The sequence below is a fragment of the Felis catus genome, chromosome A3 (assembly GCF_018350175.1).
Source record: "Felis catus isolate Fca126 chromosome A3, F.catus_Fca126_mat1.0, whole genome shotgun sequence".
Lineage (NCBI taxonomy): Eukaryota > Metazoa > Chordata > Mammalia > Carnivora > Felidae > Felis > Felis catus.
Window position 1 is genome coordinate 133,103,548 of NC_058370.1, and position 20,325 is coordinate 133,123,872.

The 20,325-nt window shown below is 45.9% G+C and overlaps 1 protein-coding gene across 5 annotated transcripts in view; it reads right to left on the minus strand.

Moving 5' to 3' along the window:
- Positions 1 to 20,325, minus strand: part of GRHL1 (grainyhead like transcription factor 1) — a 66,464-nt gene that overhangs the window by 24,978 nt on the left and 21,161 nt on the right. For all 5 annotated transcript variants that reach the window (XM_045054980.1, XM_045054981.1, XM_023252120.2 and 2 more), the window contains one exon: positions 5,000 to 5,158. In XM_045054980.1, coding sequence (XP_044910915.1) covers positions 5,000 to 5,158 — 159 coding nt within the window. The remainder of the gene's footprint in view (positions 1 to 4,999; positions 5,159 to 20,325) is intronic.

The following is a 20,325-nucleotide window of genomic DNA, read 5'->3' on the forward strand; positions in this document are numbered from 1 at the left end:
TCAAACCAGTTGAGCAATTCATAATAAAGTACTAAGAAAACCTTCTTCTTAGGAGAGAAAAACAACGCAAGTACCTCTGCAGGATACGGAAAGAGGTCTTATTTCCAGTTTCTTACTGCAGATGTAGACCAGATTCATAGAATGTGAGAGTTTTAAGAACCAGCAGAGAAAAATGAATTCACAGGCACCAAATAGTAGGTGAGTAAAATCTTAGAAAGGTGGGAATCAAGGAGGCAGGTGGGATATTCCACGGAGAAGAGGCAGCACAAGACAATGCGGAACAGCACAAGTGGGTGCCTGGGTGGCTCAGTCAGTTGAGGGTCTGACTCTAGCTCAGGTCATGATCTCACGGTTCATGAGTTTGAGCCCCACACTGGGCTCTCTGCTGTCTGCTCGGAGCCTGCCTTGGATCCTCTGTCCCCCCCCCCCCTGCCCCTCCCTGTTTGTGCTCTCTCGAAAATAAATAAAACATGCAAAAGAAAAAACAGCAGAAGCAATTACGACCATAAGGGGCAACAGCAGTTACAACAAGATACACAAGAATCAAGGTGTGAGGTCATAGAGGAGTTTCATGTGGTTGAAAGATTCAAGGACTTCAAAAATTAACACACAGCAATGCATATTTTCTTCCCATGCAGGATTTTATAGCAACCCTGAGCTCTGAGGTAGAATCTGGGGATGAAAACTGTGTGTAAATCACCTCCCACGTCCCTTAGATACCTTGCAATTAAATGACACTTCCTACCACTGCTATGTGCCGTGAGGGAGGCAAAGGGGAAAGGAGACCAACAATTTTCATCCCCGTGGAGATCTCTGCTCCAGCAAAAGGGGAAAATTGGTCATTTTAGGGGCCTTACAAAGACAGCATATGCAGGAAGGCTGAAGGTATCCGGGCATTCAGACAGGCCACACAAAGCACTGCTAGGTACAGACGCCGACTTTCTAACTACAGCTTTGTGTGATCTCCTTTTACCCAAATGGTACGGAGCTTACACACAAGTAATGGGAAAAAAAGAAAATAGTGACTGGCCTACACAGTGGCCATGCTATCCAAGACCTTGGATAATATGCTCCTACCCCACGTGATCTAAATGAACCGGTGAGTAGGCAAGCAGCAACTCCAGAAGGTGAAATCACGTGTTGTCCCAAACCACGCTCAATGCTGCAACTCTGAAGAAAAGTTGTGCATCGGCACACATGTACACAGCAAACAGTTTTAATCTTTGTACACACGGTTTCTAATCTTTGTACAACCACTGAGTAACAAAATATCTTTGTAGGGGCACCTGAGCAGCTGAGTCATTTAAGCATCCAACTCTTGATTTCGGCTCAGGTCACGATCTCACAGTTTGTGAGATTGAGCCCCTTCACGCTTAGCTAAGAACCTGCTTAAGATTCTCTCTCTCTCCCTCTGCCCCTCTCCCCTGCTCACGCTCTCGAAAGAAAGAAAGAAAGAAAGAAAGAAAGAAAGAAAGAAAGAAAGAAAGAAAGAAAGAAAGAAAGAAAGAAAGAATAAAGAAAGAAAGAAAGGAAAACCTGCACATCAAAGGAAATAATCCACAAAACTAAAAATTTAGCAACCTATGGAATGGGAGAAGACATTTGCAAATGACACCTCTGATAAAGGGCTAGTATCCAAAATCTATAAAGAACTTCTCAAACTCAACATCCCCCAAATAAATCATCCACTTAAGAAATGGGCAGAAGACATGAAGATATTTTTCCAAAGAAGACATACAGATGGCTAACAGACATATGACAAAATGCTCGATATCACACATCATTAGAGATATACAAATCAAACCCACAATGAGATACCACCTCACACCCGTCAGAATGCCTGAAGTTAACAATTCAGGAAACAACAGAAGTTGGCAAGGATGCGGAGGAAGGGGAACCCTCTTACACTGTTGGTGGGAACGCAAACTGGTGCAGCCACTCTGGAAAATGGTGTGGAGGTTCCTCAGAAAGTTAAAGGCAGAACTATCCTATGACCCAGCAATTGCACTAGTAGGTATTCACCCACAGGATACAGAAATACAGATTTAAAGGGGCACATGCACCCCGATATTTATAACAGCATTATCAACAGCCAAACTATGGAATGAGTTCAAATGTCCATCGACTGATGAACGGAAAATGTAGCAGGTGCGCATGCACGCGTGCACACACACACACACACACACACACACAGACACTGGAAATCTGTCGGGGCGCCTGGGTGGCTCAGTCGGTTGAGTGTCTGACTTCGGCTCAGGTCATGATCTCACGGTCTGTGGGTTTGAGCCCCGCGTCGGGCTCAGTGCTGACAGCTCAGAGCCTGGAGCCTGCTTCCGATCCTGTGTCTCCCTCTCTCTCTGCCCCTCCCCCGCTCTCACTTTGTCTCACTCTCTCAAAAATAAATAAATGTAAAAAAAAATTTTTTTCAAAAAGAATGAAATCCTGCCATTTCCAACGACATGGATAGAACTAGAGTGTATTATGCTAAGCAAAGTAAATCGTGGAATTTAGGAAACAAAACAGATGAACATAGGGGAAGGGAAGGAAAAAGAAAAAAAAGAAAAAAGAAAAGAAAAGAAAAGAAAAGAAAAGAAAAACAGAGAGGGACAAGGTGCCTTGGTGGCTCAGTTGGTTAAGCATCCAGCCCTTGATTTCAGCTCAGGTCACGATCTCATGACTGGTGGGACAGAGCCCCATGTTGGGCTCCACGTTGATGGCTGACAGCATGGAGCCTGCTCCGGATTCTCTCTCTCCCTCTCTCTGCCCTTCCCCTGCTCACTTTCTCTCTCTCAAAATAAGTAAGTAAACTTAAAAGAAAAGAGAGAGAGGCAAACCATAAGAGACTCTTAACCATAGAGAACAAACTGAGGGCTGTTGGAGAGAAGAGGGTTGGGGGATGAGCTAGATGGGTGATGGGCATTAAGGAGGCCACTTGCTGTGATGGGCAGAATCACTAAATTCTACTCCTGAGACCAATACTACACTAGATGTTAACTAACTTGAGTTTCATTTTTTTTTTCAAGTAGACTTCACACCCAGCGCAGAGCCCAATGTGGGGCTTGAACTCATGACTGTGAGATCAAGACCTGAGGTGAGATCCAGTCGGACACTTAACCGACTGGGCCACCCAGGCGCCTCTGACTTGAATTTAAATAAAATCTCGGAAAGAAAAAACAAAACAAACACAAAACAAAACAAACCCAAATTCGTTTAAGATCATGAATCGATACCGTTCCTTCTCTGAGAAACTGCTTGTATTTTTGCCATCTGACACGGAAAACTCCAGTTCATTCTAACTCATGCTGACATGGTCTAATACAGATATGCTAAGGGTGATCCATGGACCAGGATAAGTCCACAAACTGTACGGTCCCAGAATGATACATCAGAAACAGAGTAAGCGCTTGGGAAACAGCTAGAATAATTTTAAGTCTGTTGAATCAGATAATAAAAAATTGGGGCTTATACTTTGTAGGCTTTGGACACCTCTTTGGGTTTTCTTTTGCCTGATAAAAGGAATGCAGTATGAAGGAAAGAAATGTGCCTTGGGGTCAGAAATCCCGGCTCCACACTTGATGTGACTCGTCATTTGTAAAACGGAGCATACACGAAAGTCCTGTGGTGGGCAGACTAACAGCTCCTCAAAGATGAAAACACCCAAATCCTCAGAACCTATGAATATGTCAGCTTGCACAGCAAAGGAGACATTAGGTTGCTAATCAGCTGACGCTGAGAGAAGGGTGAGTGTCCGAGATGGTCTGTGTCAGCCCAGTATAATCACAGGGTCCTTAAAAACAGAACCAGACAAGGAGATGCGACGACGGAAGCAGTGTCAGAGGGATGTGACGTGAGTCTCCCGGCTTCGAAGGGGGAAGGGACCACCAGCCAAGGAATGCGGGTGCCTCTAGAAGACAGGCAAGGAAACAGATTCTCCCGTAGAGACTCCGGGAAGAGATACAACCTTCTAACAGCTCGATTTGTGCCCGGCGAGATCTGCGTCCGACTTCTGGCCTATAGAACCGTGAAATCACCAATGTGTGCTGGGGGCGCCTGGGTGGCTCAGCTGGTTAAGTGTCCGACTCTTGGCGCCCACAGCCCTGGGATCATGTCCTGAGCCAAATCAAGAGTCGGACGCTCAACTGACCGAGCCACCCAGGGGCCCGCCTTCTAAGAATCTTAACAATAAAGAGGGTCGGTTGGTTGGTTTACAGGCTAAAAAGAGGGGATGGCAAAGAATGTGGCCCACGATTTTCTGAGAGGGAAAAGTCACAGCCGTCTTCAGTCTTAGTTCAACGGAGCGCTCACTTCTCTATGGCCAACACGCAGGTCCCGAGCAGAGCGCGGTCTGCAATCTTCAACGCCCAGCGGGCCTCCCCGCGGCTCCCTGGATCTCATCCAGCCCAGCCCGCGGCTCCGCACCTGACAAAAGTGATCGTTTCCTCTCCAGAGAAAAGAAAGGATGCCGAGATCATCTGGGCCTATACTTTCTCTTTTTGCCTCCTTGCTGCTGTGCAGAAGAAACTGAATCTCACCTTCTCCCGCTTCAGCCCGCTGGCTGGCGACTTACCAAAGGGCCGGGAGCAGGGGTGAGCCAGTTAAAGAACAGCCCTTTCCGGTGATCTGCACGGAGTCCACAGACACCAAGTTCAAGAACTCAGGCACGGCAGCCGCTGTCTATAAGTCCAGTAAGCTGGGCGCCGCCTACGACCGAGCTCATGGCTCCTACGCGCACCGCCTGACTCTACCGACACGCCCAACGAAACGTACTCACTGGACCTTCTAGTGTTTCAGCTAAAATGAGATTTTTTTCCCTCCCCGATATAATGTGTCTTTGCATGGCTACCACAATACTTTCTCATTTAAAATAGGCTACTTAGTATTGTTAGCAACACGTTTACGTGAGCCTTAAATATTACGAGGACCTTGGTCGCCTTCTGGGAGAAAGAGTAAAACTCACACGCTTCATTCTAAGGGTCCCTACCCAATCTGACAATCTTACCTTGTCACAGAAGACTTTTATCTGGCAGTACGCCCGGTGCACAGGCTTGTTGCTACGGTTGTTATAACTATAGGTGTCGATTTGGATGTTAAGAGGCAACCCCTTCACGCCCTTCTGAGAAGAGAAATCTGTGCTTAAGCAGTTGACAGAGATGAAAACCTGCAGAGGGAAAAAACGCCATTGTAAGTAACGGGACCAACAGTCAACCTTAGCAGAGCTTGTAAAAATACCAACATCACTGAAATCACTTAAATATGTTCTAAATGAGAGCTCAGCTGCTCACTTAAAAGAAACTTTTTAAAATAAAGGGTCTATTTCAAAACTTCTTTTGGTCAGACCTTAAGGGAGAAAAACAGACAGCAGCTTTGAACCCCTGTCAATTTTCCCTTCCAGGATATTTGCTTAGCATCATACTGTGGAAGAGGCTGGACGTCTTTCTTGATGTCATTTTTAAATATGACCGACAGCCCACGTTCTCTAGGCAGCTGGTCTGGAGCTCAGTAGCAACTGAGAACCTGCCCGTGTCGTGTCTACACCACCTCTGATGGCCTGTAGTTCCCTACGCATGTCCTAAGATTTGGGAATTTATGAGATCAGTGAATCACACTATTAAAGCGGCACTGGAGGTTGTTGCTTAGGAGAGACTCAAGTGAATCTTGGTACACCGAAAGAACATGCTCCATTTCCCTCTTTTTGTGTGTGATACGGGTTTTAACCTCTCATACGCGGTCACGATGCATTCGAGCTCCCTTTCAACCATCCAGTTTTAGAATTTGTATCTGGTGCGTGAGCACCACACAGTGGATACTACTGGAATTACAGTTTTAAAAATCGGCGACTTTCAAAGACCCGAGACCCTTAGGCTGGACTCCTTCCAGTCCAGGGGCCAACAACTCCCCAGCCCTAACACCACGAACAGATCTACCACAACAGCGCAGGGTGCCACTGGCTGAACCAAGACCCGGACAGGGAGAAGTTTAAGCCAGAAGAGTGGGGGGGGGGGGGGCTCTGAGAATGCAGATAAAAGAGAAGGGGGTGGGAAGGGTAAGGAGAAAAAAGATTGTAACCGTAACGATGAAGATCTCACCGCTCTCTAGAAGGTTTGCAAATGCCGAAACAGGAGTTTTATTCTTGTTCTAGTCTATAGGTTATTTTCAAGAAGGAAAAGACCAAAACGCCCGAAAAAGACGGAGAACTTGTCCACATTAACAGACTGAAAAGTCGTCTCTCATTGTGTCCCTCAGACCAGGCTATTTACCGTCCCCAAAACACACCTCGAACGTCCATTCCTGCCTCACATCTCTGTCCTTGTCCCTCCTCCTCCTGTGTCCCTCTGTCCCAGTCCGAGCCACCTCCACAGCTCCTCCCTGTGTCTCCCTCCACCTCTGCAGGCACGTGGGCTCCGGTGACACCTCCAGAGACGGCCGCCACTCACCCCACCCGTGTCGTGAAGCCCACAGCGGAGAGCACCTAACGCTTCCAGACCCGCACGGGGCACTCACTTTATACACACGCTCTCATTTCACAACCCTGAGCGGCAGTTAATCCTTCTTTTCCAGGTGAGGCTCAGAGAGGTTTTTTTGTTTTTTTTTTTTTTTTTTAAACCGTCCCCAGGGTAGAAAGCCAAGGGCTGGAATTCATATCCGGGGCTCCCCCCTTTACACCTTGTGACCTCGCTTTCCCAAATCAACTTTGTACCCGAATCACCTGGCTTTTCTTCACTACCTGGAACGGTCTGCCATTTTTACACGCGGCGCCAAGACGCAGCAGGCAAGCCCCTTGCTCTCTACACGGCAGCTTCCTCGATACGCAGGAGCACAGTGCCCGGCCTAGGGTTGCCTTTCCTAGCCTGCTACCATTTTACTTCCCATTTAACTCATTTTCAGTAAATAAACAAAATGCTTTCATTTTGAAAAACACCGCAATCTAGATATACGGGCCAAAAGCGGTACATAGGAATTTCAAATCCATTACGGAAACCTAGTGCTTTGACTTGGTCTCTTTTCCTGTACTGCCGACCCACGGACAACGCAGGGGTTAGGGGTACCAACTGCCCCCCACTACCAACAGTTGAAAATCCACGTGCAACTTCTGACTCCCCCCAGACTTAACTACATAAGAGCCTACTGTTGACCAGAAGCCTTCCCAATAACATGGTCAATTAACGCATATTTTGTCTATGTGCTCATATGCTAGAGCCTTACAGTACCTTTCTCTTAATTTTTTCAGTTATTTCTAGGCTATGCAGTTCATCTGCAAGTTTTTTCAAATTGTTGCAAATTAAAAAAAAAACCAAAAACGTTTCCCATATATCTACTGGAAAAAACTGACATGTAAGTGGGCCCGCGCAGTTCAAGTCTGTGTCGTTGTTCAATGGCCAACTGTATGCTGTTAAAAAACACTTCACGTACGATATATAAATCTGAGTTAAGGAGACAGGCTATGGAAAGACAAAATAGGAAGGCAGACAACAAGACAGACAGAAAGACAGTAGTCCCTGTGAACATCTGAGCCCATCAGGTAACCGAATCACCGTTATTTCTTCATTTTATAACCAAATGGAAAATCTAAACTTCTCTGTCATACGAGGCCACGTGGCTCCATTTATGACTCAAAAACAGCAGCCTGGGAAAGTTACACTGAACCCTCAACAGTTCCAGGAAGGCTCTGACCCAAGGTGATATTCCATTTACAAGAGGATCTCACAGTAATCCAACCTAAAACCTAACCTCCCCTTGCTTCCCAGTGTCAAGTTTCTATTCAAAGCAAAACTAAGCAGGAACCAAATCCTAGGATCAGCTTGAACACGGAGCCTTCAGAGGGACATTACCCTTTTACTGAGGATTGCTGGCAACTGCTCTCTTTTGCACATTCTTCTACGTTGAAAATCAGTTCTTTCCAAACTTGGCGGGATTTCTAAATGCAACAAAGAAAAGCTCACAGCATTCCTAACTCAACGTTAAAAACCACCGCCTCGTCTAGAGAAATACGCAAACGCGGCCGTAAACAGCCAACAAGATGGGCAGCGTGAGCATTCCAGGCCAGGGACGTGAGGTACGAGAAGGACGACGGGCCGAAGACCTTCAAGATACGGGGGCGGTGCTCCTTGAAGCCTCTTGCTTCACGGCAAGAACCGGCAGGGCGGTCCCGGGTCCACGCTGCCACCACTGAAGGGGACACATCTGCTATGTGTAAGCCTCGACCGAAAACCGGCAAGAGTGCAAAGATGCCTTGCGCGTGTGCTCTAGCAAGGGGTAACGTGGTCAACGGGAAGGGAAAGCCTTTGGTCTGAAAATGAAAACACTGGAGTTTCAGCTCCATCGCGGGTTAGTGCCGTGACCACGGGCGAGGTCCTTACCTGTCAAATGCAGGTTGTATTAGATGACGTTTGGATCACTTTTTTTTCCTTTTAAAGTTTATTTATTTTGAAAGAGAGACAGAGAGAAAGAAAGAGAGCAGGGGAGGGGCAGAGAGGGAGGGAGAGAGGAGAATCCCAAGCAGGCACGGCGCGGTCAGCACAGAGCTGGAGGCAGGGCTCCAACTCCTGAACGGCGAGGTCAGGACCCGAGCGAGCGCAAATCGAGTCGGACGCTTAACCGACTGAGCCACCCAGGTGCCCTGTGTCTAGATCAGTTCTCTTGAGTCCTAGGATTATACTTACGTTAAAAGATTGTGAATGCTTTTTTCTCTACTATGTATTTATTAGGGACAGTAATTTTGTGTAATACATTTATCAATTTTTTTTTTTTTTTACCAATCACGTAATTTTAAAAGTACCGTGTAAAGTTGCCACTTCGAGTAATTATATGAACTACTTGTACGGAATTAAGAATCTTATAAAGCGGAGGTTCATAAAGCATGGCGCCAGGAACATCAGCACTGCCTGGGAACTTGGATGCTTCAGGTCCCTGACTCAATCAGAATCACCCGGAGGACGTCAGCCCTTCCTGGAGACAGTAAAGCCACATCTAGAGGTTGTGCTGTCATTGGCCTGGGGTGGGTTCCAGACACAAGGCCTTCTTCAGGTGCTCCCCAAGTAATTCCAGCAATCAGTCAGGATAAAAGCCACGGCCGTCAGGCGATTAATCTTCTGTATACTTACCGCTTTGATCCACCAAAGGCCTCCTCTGACTCCAAAACTCTGAGGTGATTAAAACAAGCCCCAACATATGGTTTCCTTTCTTTAAAGAGTTCAGATATTCCTACATGTATTTATAGTATCCCATCAAGCTTTCTTTTTGATTGAATTTTTTTTTTTTTTTACAGAGGTATAACCCTATCGAATAATAATATTCATTCAACCAATGGAAGGATAAAGATTAAAGCATCTGCTCAAACTTACTATTCAGTAAGGTCATACAAATCGTCAGAAACCCACAGTTCATGAAATAGTGACCAGACAAAAACCTATTAAAACTCTATCAAATTTGGGGTGCCTGGGTGGCTCAGTCGGTTAAGTGTCTGACTCTTGATTTCAGCTCAGGTCATGATCTCACGGTTGGTGCGTTGGCGCCCCACGTCTGGCTGGGCGCTGACAGCGTGGAGCCCGCTTGGGATTCTCTCTCTCTCTCGAGACCCACCTCCTCCGTGTGCCCCTCCCTGACGCGCGCTCTCGCTCTCTCTCTCAAAATAAAGAAATACGGTTAAAAAAATATTTCAAACAATACTTCTGTTTATTCCTCACGTGACGTGCGATTTTCGCAGGGGCTGATGTGTGCAGGTGAACCGTGCGTTCGGGTGACCTGTGGGGTCACCCCCACCGAGCTGCCAAGCCCTGGAGACAGAGACAATGCTGGGCCAGCCCTGTTTCTGGTGCCTGGTGAGCAGCACATGTTTTTAACCAAAGAAGGACGATGCAGAGGGAGCAGTGAATAAATGGGGCTAAGGCGGCATACAACGCAGCCACATAAGACAGCTGTCGCCTGTCGGTGTAAACCAGGAGGCGGCTGGATTTTGTGTGTGAAAGGGCCCAAAGGTGTTTCGGCCTTCGTGGATGCAACCCGGAAACCCCTCAGTAACAAGGCAGAGCAGCCACAGGTGGATGTCGTGGTGCCGTTTTCAATAAAACTTTATTTACATAAACAGCAGCTGGCTGGCCAGGGTTTGCAGAGAGCTGCGGTTTGCTGAGCCCTGATCTAAATAAACCATTCTCTACGGTGCTCGAACACTAATTTACCCTCATATCACATCACAGCGTAGTTAGGAGCGAGGAAGGATTAGTTCCCTTTTTGTGATTCAGTATTTCCACTTTCTATACAAGTGACTTCCTAAGAAGGAGCTCCCGCTGACGTCTCACTCTTCCCACGAACCACACATTTTATCAGTACAACCCACACCCACAGAAGGGACTAGGGTAATTTTAAGGGAGAAGTTGTTTCTAGGGAATCTTATTTAGGAAGGTGACAAATCTTTAATCAGCAACACCCAAAGCAGGTCGGAGGCCAAGTGTAGAAACGAAAGGCAGAGCTCGCGTCCAGGTCCGGGGGGAGGGGGGGCAACAAGGTGGCTACAGCCTGCTCCTCGCGGCGCTAACACCGGGATGGGTTCTACCTAATGGGCGACACCCCGAATAAGCAGGACAACAGGCCAAGTCACCCAAATCTGGATAAAACGAATGTTCAGGCCATTGTCACTGTGCAGAGAAAAATACTTCCTAAGACGTGATCACAGAAAAGCTGCCAATATCTTCTCCAGAGGGTGGGAAAGAGGTTCAAAGAAAGAGGATTATTACAGGTTCACCTCCTCCGTGGAATACACGCATGTGATAACCTCTTCTCTGTTCACACTTCCTTGTCACTGATTTTGAGGAAAAGTCTGATTTTATTCAAACAAATGAAACATAAATCTTTGAAGACGAGCATCCAATGCTCCCAACCAAAATCGCTAGGAGAGAGAAAAAAAAAACAACCAACCAACCAACCACAGAATAAACTGCTAAACAAGTCGAAGATGCTCTGCAAGATTCCTTTTCAAACGTCCAGCCCGTTTTTCTAATGTAGTTCCTCATTCTTGGCTGAGAATTCACGCACTTAAAACTTTTCAGAAGATTAAATTTTGTTTTCAAACCTCAGCTGAAAATGTGAGGAAAACAACAAAATAAAGATTGATATTATCAAAGGCTTAACTTGTACTGATTTTTTTAGTCCAAATGCTTGCAAGTGCAGAACCAACAAGAAATCAGATCTTGAACTAATTTCTGATGCTTTTTCCAGGAAGCTTATGGCCGCCGCGCACTATTGTTCCCAGAGCTGGGGGCCGCTGTCCCCGCTGTTACTTCTCAAAAGGGAAGAAGGGAGGGGGACAAAGACGCTCGGACATAGTAAGCTCAAAACACAGGCTGCCCTCAGAGGTTCATTTCCCAGCCAGTGAAGTGAGGGCAACAGAGAACATATTTTATAAACCCCCAACTCACTTTGGGGGCTTCATTAACACAATAAACCAAGGCGCAATGGTAAAACATGCTGACCGTCCAGTCTGAAGACAGCACTCTGTGAGATCTGTGAGCTTTCACAAGTGAATGTGTGGGGAGAAACTACAGAAATATAATTTCACAGAAAGTGTTAACAAAGCACTTGAAATTTATCAGTCCAAAGTTACAAAAATTGTAAGTATTGAATCAGAAGCCAAATAATGAAACTGGCCAACTTAAGTACACTATATTAGGATATTTTTCATGAACAAAAAGCCTGTTCGTTTTAAAAAATTTACCACAACTCTAATACTCATTCTCTATTATTATTCGTGTACAAGAACCTGACATCCAAATAATATAGTCTTAATTTTTTTCCCCACTAAGAGATTTGGGTAGGGGCTCCTGGGTGGCTCGGATAGTTGAGTGTCCAACTTTGGCTCAAGCCATGATCTCAGTTCGTGGGTTCGAGTCCCACGTCGGACTCTGTGCTGACAGCTCGGAGCCTGGAGCCTGCTTTGGATTCTGTGTCTCCCCGTCTCTGTCTCTGCCCCTCCCTCACTCATACTCTGTCTCTCCCTCTCTCAAAAATAAATAAACATTAAAAAAATTTTTTTTTAATGAGGTCTGGGTAGAATTTCGCATATTTTTATAACATTGCTGCTAGAATGGTGAAAATGATTTTCTTTTAATTTTATAATTTAGTTTATTCAATGAGTGGAACAAAAAAGTAAACCTTTAGATTTGCTAAGACATGAACCACCCTCATAACAGCTGGGATAAAGTTTTCTTTTTAAGAGGTCTGATTTTTATTACTTTTTAAAACAAATTTTTTAAATATTTGTTTTGGAGAGAGAGAGAGAGAGAGAGAGACAGAGCACGAGCAGGGGAGGGGCACAGAGAGAAAGGGAGACACAGAATCTGGAACAGGCTCCAGGCTCCGAGCTGTCAGCAGAGCCTGATGCGGGGCTCGAACCCATGAACCGTGAGATCACGACCCGAGCCGAAGTCGGACACTTAACCGACTGAGCCACCCAGGCGCCCCCAAGAGATCTGATTTTTAAACTTTAACAATGTAACACAGTGTTAGGCTATTACATGAGGGATCACGGGAACTCGTCCATGTAACATCACCTCGATGGCCCAGAAAGTGAAAGAGGCTAGATAAATCATCATCACCGTCAGTGGTTCACTTCCCTCTGACGGAAGGGATCCAAATAATCAAGGCCGTCCAAAATCTAGCTCCCAACTCCCACCCCAGCTCATACCTCATTCTCTACTGACATCGCCCATGGATAAAGACCAAGGTCAATTGACTGACCTGCTCCGAGAAGCATTCCCTAATGACCCAAATAGAATGACAGCCGTTTCACTACTTAGCAAGTTGTACTTAAGAAGCTCGCCTCGGGGCACCTGGGTGGCTCAGTCGGTTAGGCGGCGACTTCAGCTCAGGTCATGATCTCGCGGTCTGTGAGTTCAAGCCCCGCATCGGGCTCTGTGCTGACAGCTCAGAGCCCGGAGCCTGTTTCGGATTCTGTGTCTCCCTCTCTCTCTGACCCTCCCCCATTCATGCTCTCTCTCTCTCTCTGTCTCAAAAATAAATAAATGTTAAAAAAAAAAATTAAAAAAAAAAAAAAAAAAGAAGCTCGCCTCCTCTCCCCTGAGCCCAGACTAGGAGCTTCGGTTTGGGGCAAAGAGCCACATCTCTATACCCTCGTCACCTGGGCCAGAGAGAGGAACAAACAGGGGTGCTGAACGTGCCACCTCTCTACGTAACACTTCGGGGACTCTGCCACACTGTAAATGTAAGTGCTCTAAGGCCCTCGATGGCAGAGGCTGTTACACGGTTTTCAAATGTTTTCCGGTGTTTGGGGCGCCTGTGGGGCTCAGTCGGTTGAGAAGGGACTCTTGGTTTCAGCCCAGATCATAGCCTCACAGTTCGTGAGTTTGAGCCCCGTGTTTGGCTCTGCATTGGCAGCACGGGGCCTGCTTGGGATGGATTCTCTGTCTCTCTCTGCCCGCCCCCCTGCTCCCCGCCCCTCTCCCTCTCCCTCCCTCTCTCTCTCTCTCTCTCAAAAATAAATAAATTTTTAAATGTTTTCCAGTGTTTAGCACATTTTTTGTATTTCTCCCAATGCCTCTTACACATCGGTACTGAATTAAAGGCTGGTAATGACAGAAAAACCATGGGTCTGCAAATAACTACACAGGATCTCTAAATCGTAATTTAGCAACACAGGATCTCTAAATCCTCACAGAACTTAAAATACACACAATACTGCCCCTCAAAAACAAAATACTCAATAAAAAAGAGCTAATCTCAATTTACACAAACTAACCCTTCTTTCTCCCAACCCCAAGTAGAGAGCCCTCTGGACAATAAAATGGCTACCAATCAGGTGACAAAATGAAACAAGAGACTGCTTCCGTGACATTAGGCGATCGCCAAGCACAGTTATCACTACGAACCTTACTCATTTATTCTTACTAAAAACTTTTCTATAGCTCACCACTGTCTACATAATAGCAACTAAATTCCTCAGCATTCAAGATGCTATAGGTGATGCTGATGGACCTTTCATGTTTTTTACTGCCTACTGCACTATTTCTCAAATGTCAATAATAGATGTATCCTTTTTTTTTCCCCAAATGTTTGACTTCTTTTTGACAGAGTGTAAGTGGGGGAAGGGCAAAGAGAGAGAGACAGACAGAGGAGCTGAAGCAGGTTCTGTGCTGATAATAGAAAGCTCGACGTGGGGCTTGAACTCATGAACCGTGAGATCGTGACCTGAGCTGAAGTCGGACACTCGACCGACTGACTGAGCCACCCAGGAGCCCCTACATGTATCCTTTTATTTTATTTTATTTTATTTTATTTTATTTTATTTTTTTATTTTTTGTAATTTTTTTTCAACGTTTATTTATTTTTGGGACAGAGAGAGACAAAGCATGAACGGAGGAGGGGCAGAGAGAGAGGGAGACACAGAATCGGAAACAGGCTCCAGGCTCTGAGCCATCAGCCCAGAGCCCGATGAGGGGCTCGAACTCACGGACCGCGAGATCCTGACCTGGCTGAAGTCGGATGCTTAACCGACTGCGCCACCCAGGCGCCCCTATTTTATTTTATTTTTTCAACGTTTATTTATTTATTTTTTTTGGGACAGAGAGAGACAGAGCATGAACAGGGGAGGGGCAGAGAGAGAGAGGGAGACACAGAATCGGAAACAGGCTCCAGGCTCTGAGCCATCAGCCCAGAGCCTGACGTGGGGCTCGAACTCACGGACCGCGAGATCGTGACCTGGCTTGAAGTCGGACGCTTAACTGACTGCGCCACCCAGGTGCCCCCATGTATCCTTTTTAAAAGAGAAAAAAAAGTTCCCTAACCCCTAAACAAATATCCAGATCTTGGTTTGCGAAATACTACTCTATCCAAACAGCTGCAAAATGCTTGATCACAGGGCACCCCGAGAGCTCATCTGGTCTTTATCTGGACCAAACCTGACACCCAAGCACAAACACTGGCACGGACACTTCCTGGCAGCAGGTATATGCTCTGTGATTTTCAACATACTTATGATTTTAAAAAATCTTACATGATCTTTTATGATTTAAAAAAAGCCTACAGTATTAGAAATCTCAAAGAAACTGAGCATTGGCCAGTACACTTGGCCAACAGACCCTAAGGTTTTGAGACACATTCATCTACAGGGTGTAGTCCCGGGCCTTGCTGGGGCGTGTCAGGGCCTTCGGGATCTGGCCCCCATGCCCCTCACCCCCCACCCCCACCCGCTGCAGACCTCAGGCAAGGTCCAGTGGTCTCGGTTCCGCACTCCTGCCTCCCAAGGCCATCGGCCCATCCCCGGCTCTGAACGCCTGGCCAGTTCCTACTATCCTTTCGTGGGCGGTAGTGTCCCCAACGGTCTCCTCTGACCCCCCCCCACCCCCCATTCTGAGGGACGCTCTAGTGCTTTCTGTTTTCTTCTGTCGATGGACTCATGGGTGGCAATCTCCTCCACTAAATTTTGAGTTTTCTGAGAGCTGGACCAGATCTGACTCATCTTTACGTTCCCAGAACATCCTGGCAGTACTTGGCCGATAAGAACCACACGGTCACTAAATAAATGACCCCAGCCTCTTCAACTCCAGCCAAATCGAACCACGTGCTGCTAGGATATTTGAGCTGTATTTATTGGCTTCTTACAACGTACCAGACTCTGGTCCTCAAAATAACACAGGAAATTGGTACTATTCTGACCCCATTTCACAGATACGGAAATTGAGGCTTAGAGGTTAGAAACATGTTGCCCAAGTTCACAGGTTATTTATGTTCATAACTCTCCTCCAAGATGACCTGAACACCTAGGTCACCTTGGCGGACAGCAGATTTTTACACATTCTGGACGTAAAATAAATATTTGTTGAGTGGATAATTAAATCGACTATACACACACCCTCAATTAATTCGGGAAAGATTACGATATTTCGAGGCTCACTGACATATATCTACATCTATATCTATATAGAGAGAGCCGGAAAGAGAGAGAGAGAGAGAGAGAGAGAGAGAGAGAAAGAGAGAGAGAGAGAGAGAAAGAGAGAGAGAGAGAGAGAAAAGTTCTAGGGTCGAGATGAAGCCACATAATGAGCCATGAGGTGATTTTCTATTGCATCTATCCACTCTTGTACTTGATAACGTTATCTACGGTGACCAGCTTTCCATTATGGAAAGTGCAGGTATCTAACAATTTGGCTTTTGATAAACAAATCTGTGACCCTTCACCCGCAGCTGCATGCTATACTGATGGGTGTGGTACGGTCTACATTTTCTTCGATTCAAGTGTCATAGAAGACAAGTCCCAAATGCCGTTTTCTACACTACACAATGTCTGGGCCTCGATATGTCAAAGCACCTCTGTAGGCTAAACCATTCTAGCTGCCTCTTTTCCACTGAAATTCGCAACAGCTAATCCGTGCGGGAGAAAAGACAATAAGGAAAAAGAAAAAAAGCCCAAATAGACTGCAAAAATATTCTGCAGGTGCAAGCTCTCAAAGAGTCACATCAAGAGCACTCCCCTTAGCGGAAAGTACTCTTTTGCCCTAGAAACCGTCAGAGTTTTTCTAACCTCACTTATGACCTGTGTCATTACATAGACGGTGTAATCTCTTTTGAGGACAGGCTTTATGCTTCAATCATTTCTTTATTTCCTCACAGTTCTTGCACAGAAAAGTATAAGAATTTGCTGAGCGAATGAATGTATAGTTAACAAAGACAACCCTCTGCAACATGACTTCAGAAGCCAGTTCTTCCACACCGTAGCAAGAGATTAATTACCTTGCACAGACTTCCTAGAAGGAAATAAACTGGTCGATAATAACTGAAGTTAAAAAAAATCCTGGGGCACTTGGGTGACTCAGTTGGTTAAGCGTCTGACTCTTGATTTCGGCTCAGGTCATGATCTCGCGGTTCAGGAGATAGAGCCCTGAAAACAGAGTCCTCTGACAGCGCAAAGCCTCCTTGGGATTCCTTCTCTCTCTTTCTCTCTCTCTCTTCCCCTCTCCACTTGTGCACACGTGCACGGACTCTTTCCCTCTCAAAAGAAAGAAAGAACACATTACGAAAAAAATCCTTCAAGTCAGATGGTGCTTTGCTCTTGCAAACAAGATTACACACAGCAGACTTTTGGAAAAGTATCAGCGTATGGATAACCTGACTACCTATGTCAATATTTTATACCGTCAGTTACGATGCACAGTTCGAGTGAGTGTCAACGGTCTGGTAATCGTAAGCAAGAAAAGACCCGACAGAAGGAAGAAAAGAAAAAAGAAAAGTCGGTTGATTTACCTATAGAAGATGCATCAAAAAACTGATAACTGAAAGATGTTTTCCATTTCAAAAATGTACTTATAGATCTGTCATATACCCTAAAAACATCTACCTTTAGCGTGAGCGTTACACGCTTCAGAGTCTGGCTACTCAATGCCATTTAACTCAAGAGAGACAGCGTTCAGTTGCGGCCGAGGCTCAGGCTCTGAAGACAGATAATAAAAGACACGCAGGAGAGAGAGGGCAGAGACGAGGCCGGGACCAAACTCCGCGCTCTTGAAAGCACACTGGCACAACAATGCACAGAAAGGTGAACAAGAATCTAATGGGAAAACTGTCCAGGGAAGAAGAAAAACAGGGAAAAAGTGACCCCCAAGTGGCTGTGAGCACAGGTTGTTTTTGGATCACGAGGCGTGAAATTAAAGGTCCCTGTATTTTAAATCAAAGGGAAGTCTCCGTGCCAACTTCCTACTGACTTCATATTAAGTCACGAGATTTAGTTGGTGACGTGGTCCCCTCAGAGACAGCCACAGCCACCCTGGATACAGTTCCAGTTGCCTCTGGGAGTTTTTATCACTTTAACCCAGTCTAGTATTAAAATTCAACTTAGTCAAGTATGGATATAATGTTTGTAATTTTATTCCTAGACCATAACTGATCTACTAAATTGAAAGTAGAAAACTCAGGACAAATTTTAGTTTCACTCTCTTCCACATCAGTCAAGGTAGCCACTCGAAGACATACCTAAAAGCAACTCTTCTTAGTCAGAAATCTCTACTGACATATGAAATTACAACGTGAAGTCAAAAGCGAAGTTTATTCCCGGCGCTCTTGGCTGGCTCAAGTCAGAAGAGCATGTGTGTGACTCTTCATCTTGGGGTTGTGATTTTGAGCCCCATGCTGAGTGTAGAGATCACTTAAATAAAAACTTAAAAAAAAAAGTTTTTTTTTAAAAAAACCTGTTTTTCCTTTTAAACATTTTTATTCATTTTTTTTTAGAGACACAGAGAGACAAGGTGTGAGTGGGGAGACACAGAATCAGAAGCAGGCTCCAGGCTCCGAGCTGTCAGCCCAGAGCCCGATGTGGGGCTCAAACCCAGGAACCGTGGGATCGTGACCTGAGCCGAAGTTGAATGCTCACACGACTGAGACACCCAGGTGCCCCATAAAAACAAAGTTTATTCTCACCCTAAATCCAACAACACTGATTCATGAGAATAAAATCACCATTTTCCCAGTAGGCTGGTAGGAAGTTCTGTCAACTGAAGCCAACGGGAGTGGGAAACGGTGTAAACTAAGAAATCAAGATCCAATTCGTGGCTAAAGTCTGCGTCGACGCGAACATTTACTGAGCCCTGCACAGCAGACACTGAATCCAGATCAGTATTCTTTTGCCCAACCAAAACCAAACAAACAAAACCAAACAAGCCCTGACTGTCTTACTTCTGCCTTGTAGCTCCTCGACTTACTCCGTGTGCCCGCCTGATTAACGAAGCCCCAGCAGGTATCAAAGGCTGAGTCATAAACTCAGAAGTAGAATCCAGTTCCGCTACTGACTCATCGGATCGGCCTCGGAGAGTCCTACCTCCCCACTACTCTGATGATACGAGGTGATTAAGAAATCCTACTACATGGAACTAAAAGCTTCCAAGTGTGCAATTAGTGTTTGTGTTGTTTCTCAGACTACCGAACGACCATCAAGAGATAAGAAAAAGAATTGGAGGGCTGAGGGCGGGGAGGAGAGGGATCTGGGAAGAACGAGGCACGAACCTGAAACCTTCTCGCCTCTACGTGGGGTGTTTCCGTGAAGAAAAAGCGAGGCCCCAGCAGTCATCACCCTTTCGGTGGCCTCAGTGCTGCCTTCCCACACCACCCATATGGCCGCTTCTGTTTCTGCAGACAGCAGAGAGAGCCAGGGAGAAAGTCACAAAGACAAGGAGAAAAGGAAGGGACAGAGACGGAGAAACAGAGGCAGAGAAAACAGAGAAGGAGATGGGAAGAGAGACACATAGAGACGTTCCAGAGGCACCCACGTATTAACCTCCTTCTGTTATATCCTTTAAGCAGGACCTGGTGAACTTAAGGACACTTGGCAGGTACAGTGTTTTGGCACCTGTTGTCCCAAACAAGTAGGACGTTCGTTGTGAAATGTGCAGAACTGGATGCAGGTGTGACACAGGCAAACACAGACCACATTCCGGCATCTCCAGGTTCAGAATAGGGCAGGTAAGCATATGGGTCATGAGGGCAGACTCGGCAGGCAAGCAGACTTCCAATCAAAATCCTGATTGTATTTTCCATTTTAAAAGAAGCTAAAGAAAAAGTCCCCAAGTGAGTAACGAATGCAGACAGCTGACTGAGATTTACTAAAGGATCTGGAGTCTCGCGTAGAGATCTGCCGTATGAAAGAAACCCGAAGTCCGGGGCCCCCTGCTGCCTTGGAATCGGTTCCAGGTAAATTCGGTTACTACTACGAACGTCAGGCCAGAGTCGAAGCTCTCTGATTTAGTTACGAGTAGCAAAACTGGTGGAAATGACGGATTTCTAAAACCACTTTAGATGGAATTTCCAGGAAGGATGTAGAAAAGGAGGGTTGAGGTGACAAGCTGCCAAAGAAGAAAAGTTCTGTAGAGGAGCTCAGTGTTTCTTGACAGCGGTAGGGTGGTGGAAGGGGCGAAATTGGACCAAAAAAAAAAAAAAAAAAAGAGAGAGAGAGAGAATGAAAAACAAATTCAAGTGGCAGCACAAATGGTGTCTAAATAGACATGACGCTCCAAACCTGTTTCACAAGATACGGGTTTCACTACTGAACTAAAGCTTTCTTCAGCTGCCAAGTGTCTCCCTTGTCCAAGCAAAAACATCATGCACTTGGCTCTTACCCTCAGGCATGTGCTACAATAAATGTGTGCTATTGTTACCTGCGGATTCTGAATTTCCACCAGGATTCAGTGCATTTTACGTTCCATCTGGACGAACCCCTTGCTTAGGCGACAAGAGTATGCCACGTGAAATACTTTGAGGCCAGAATCCGGCAAAAAGAAACGAAAGCTTCAAAGAGCAGCCTTCCTCACAGTCAGACCCAGGAGAGTTTCTTCG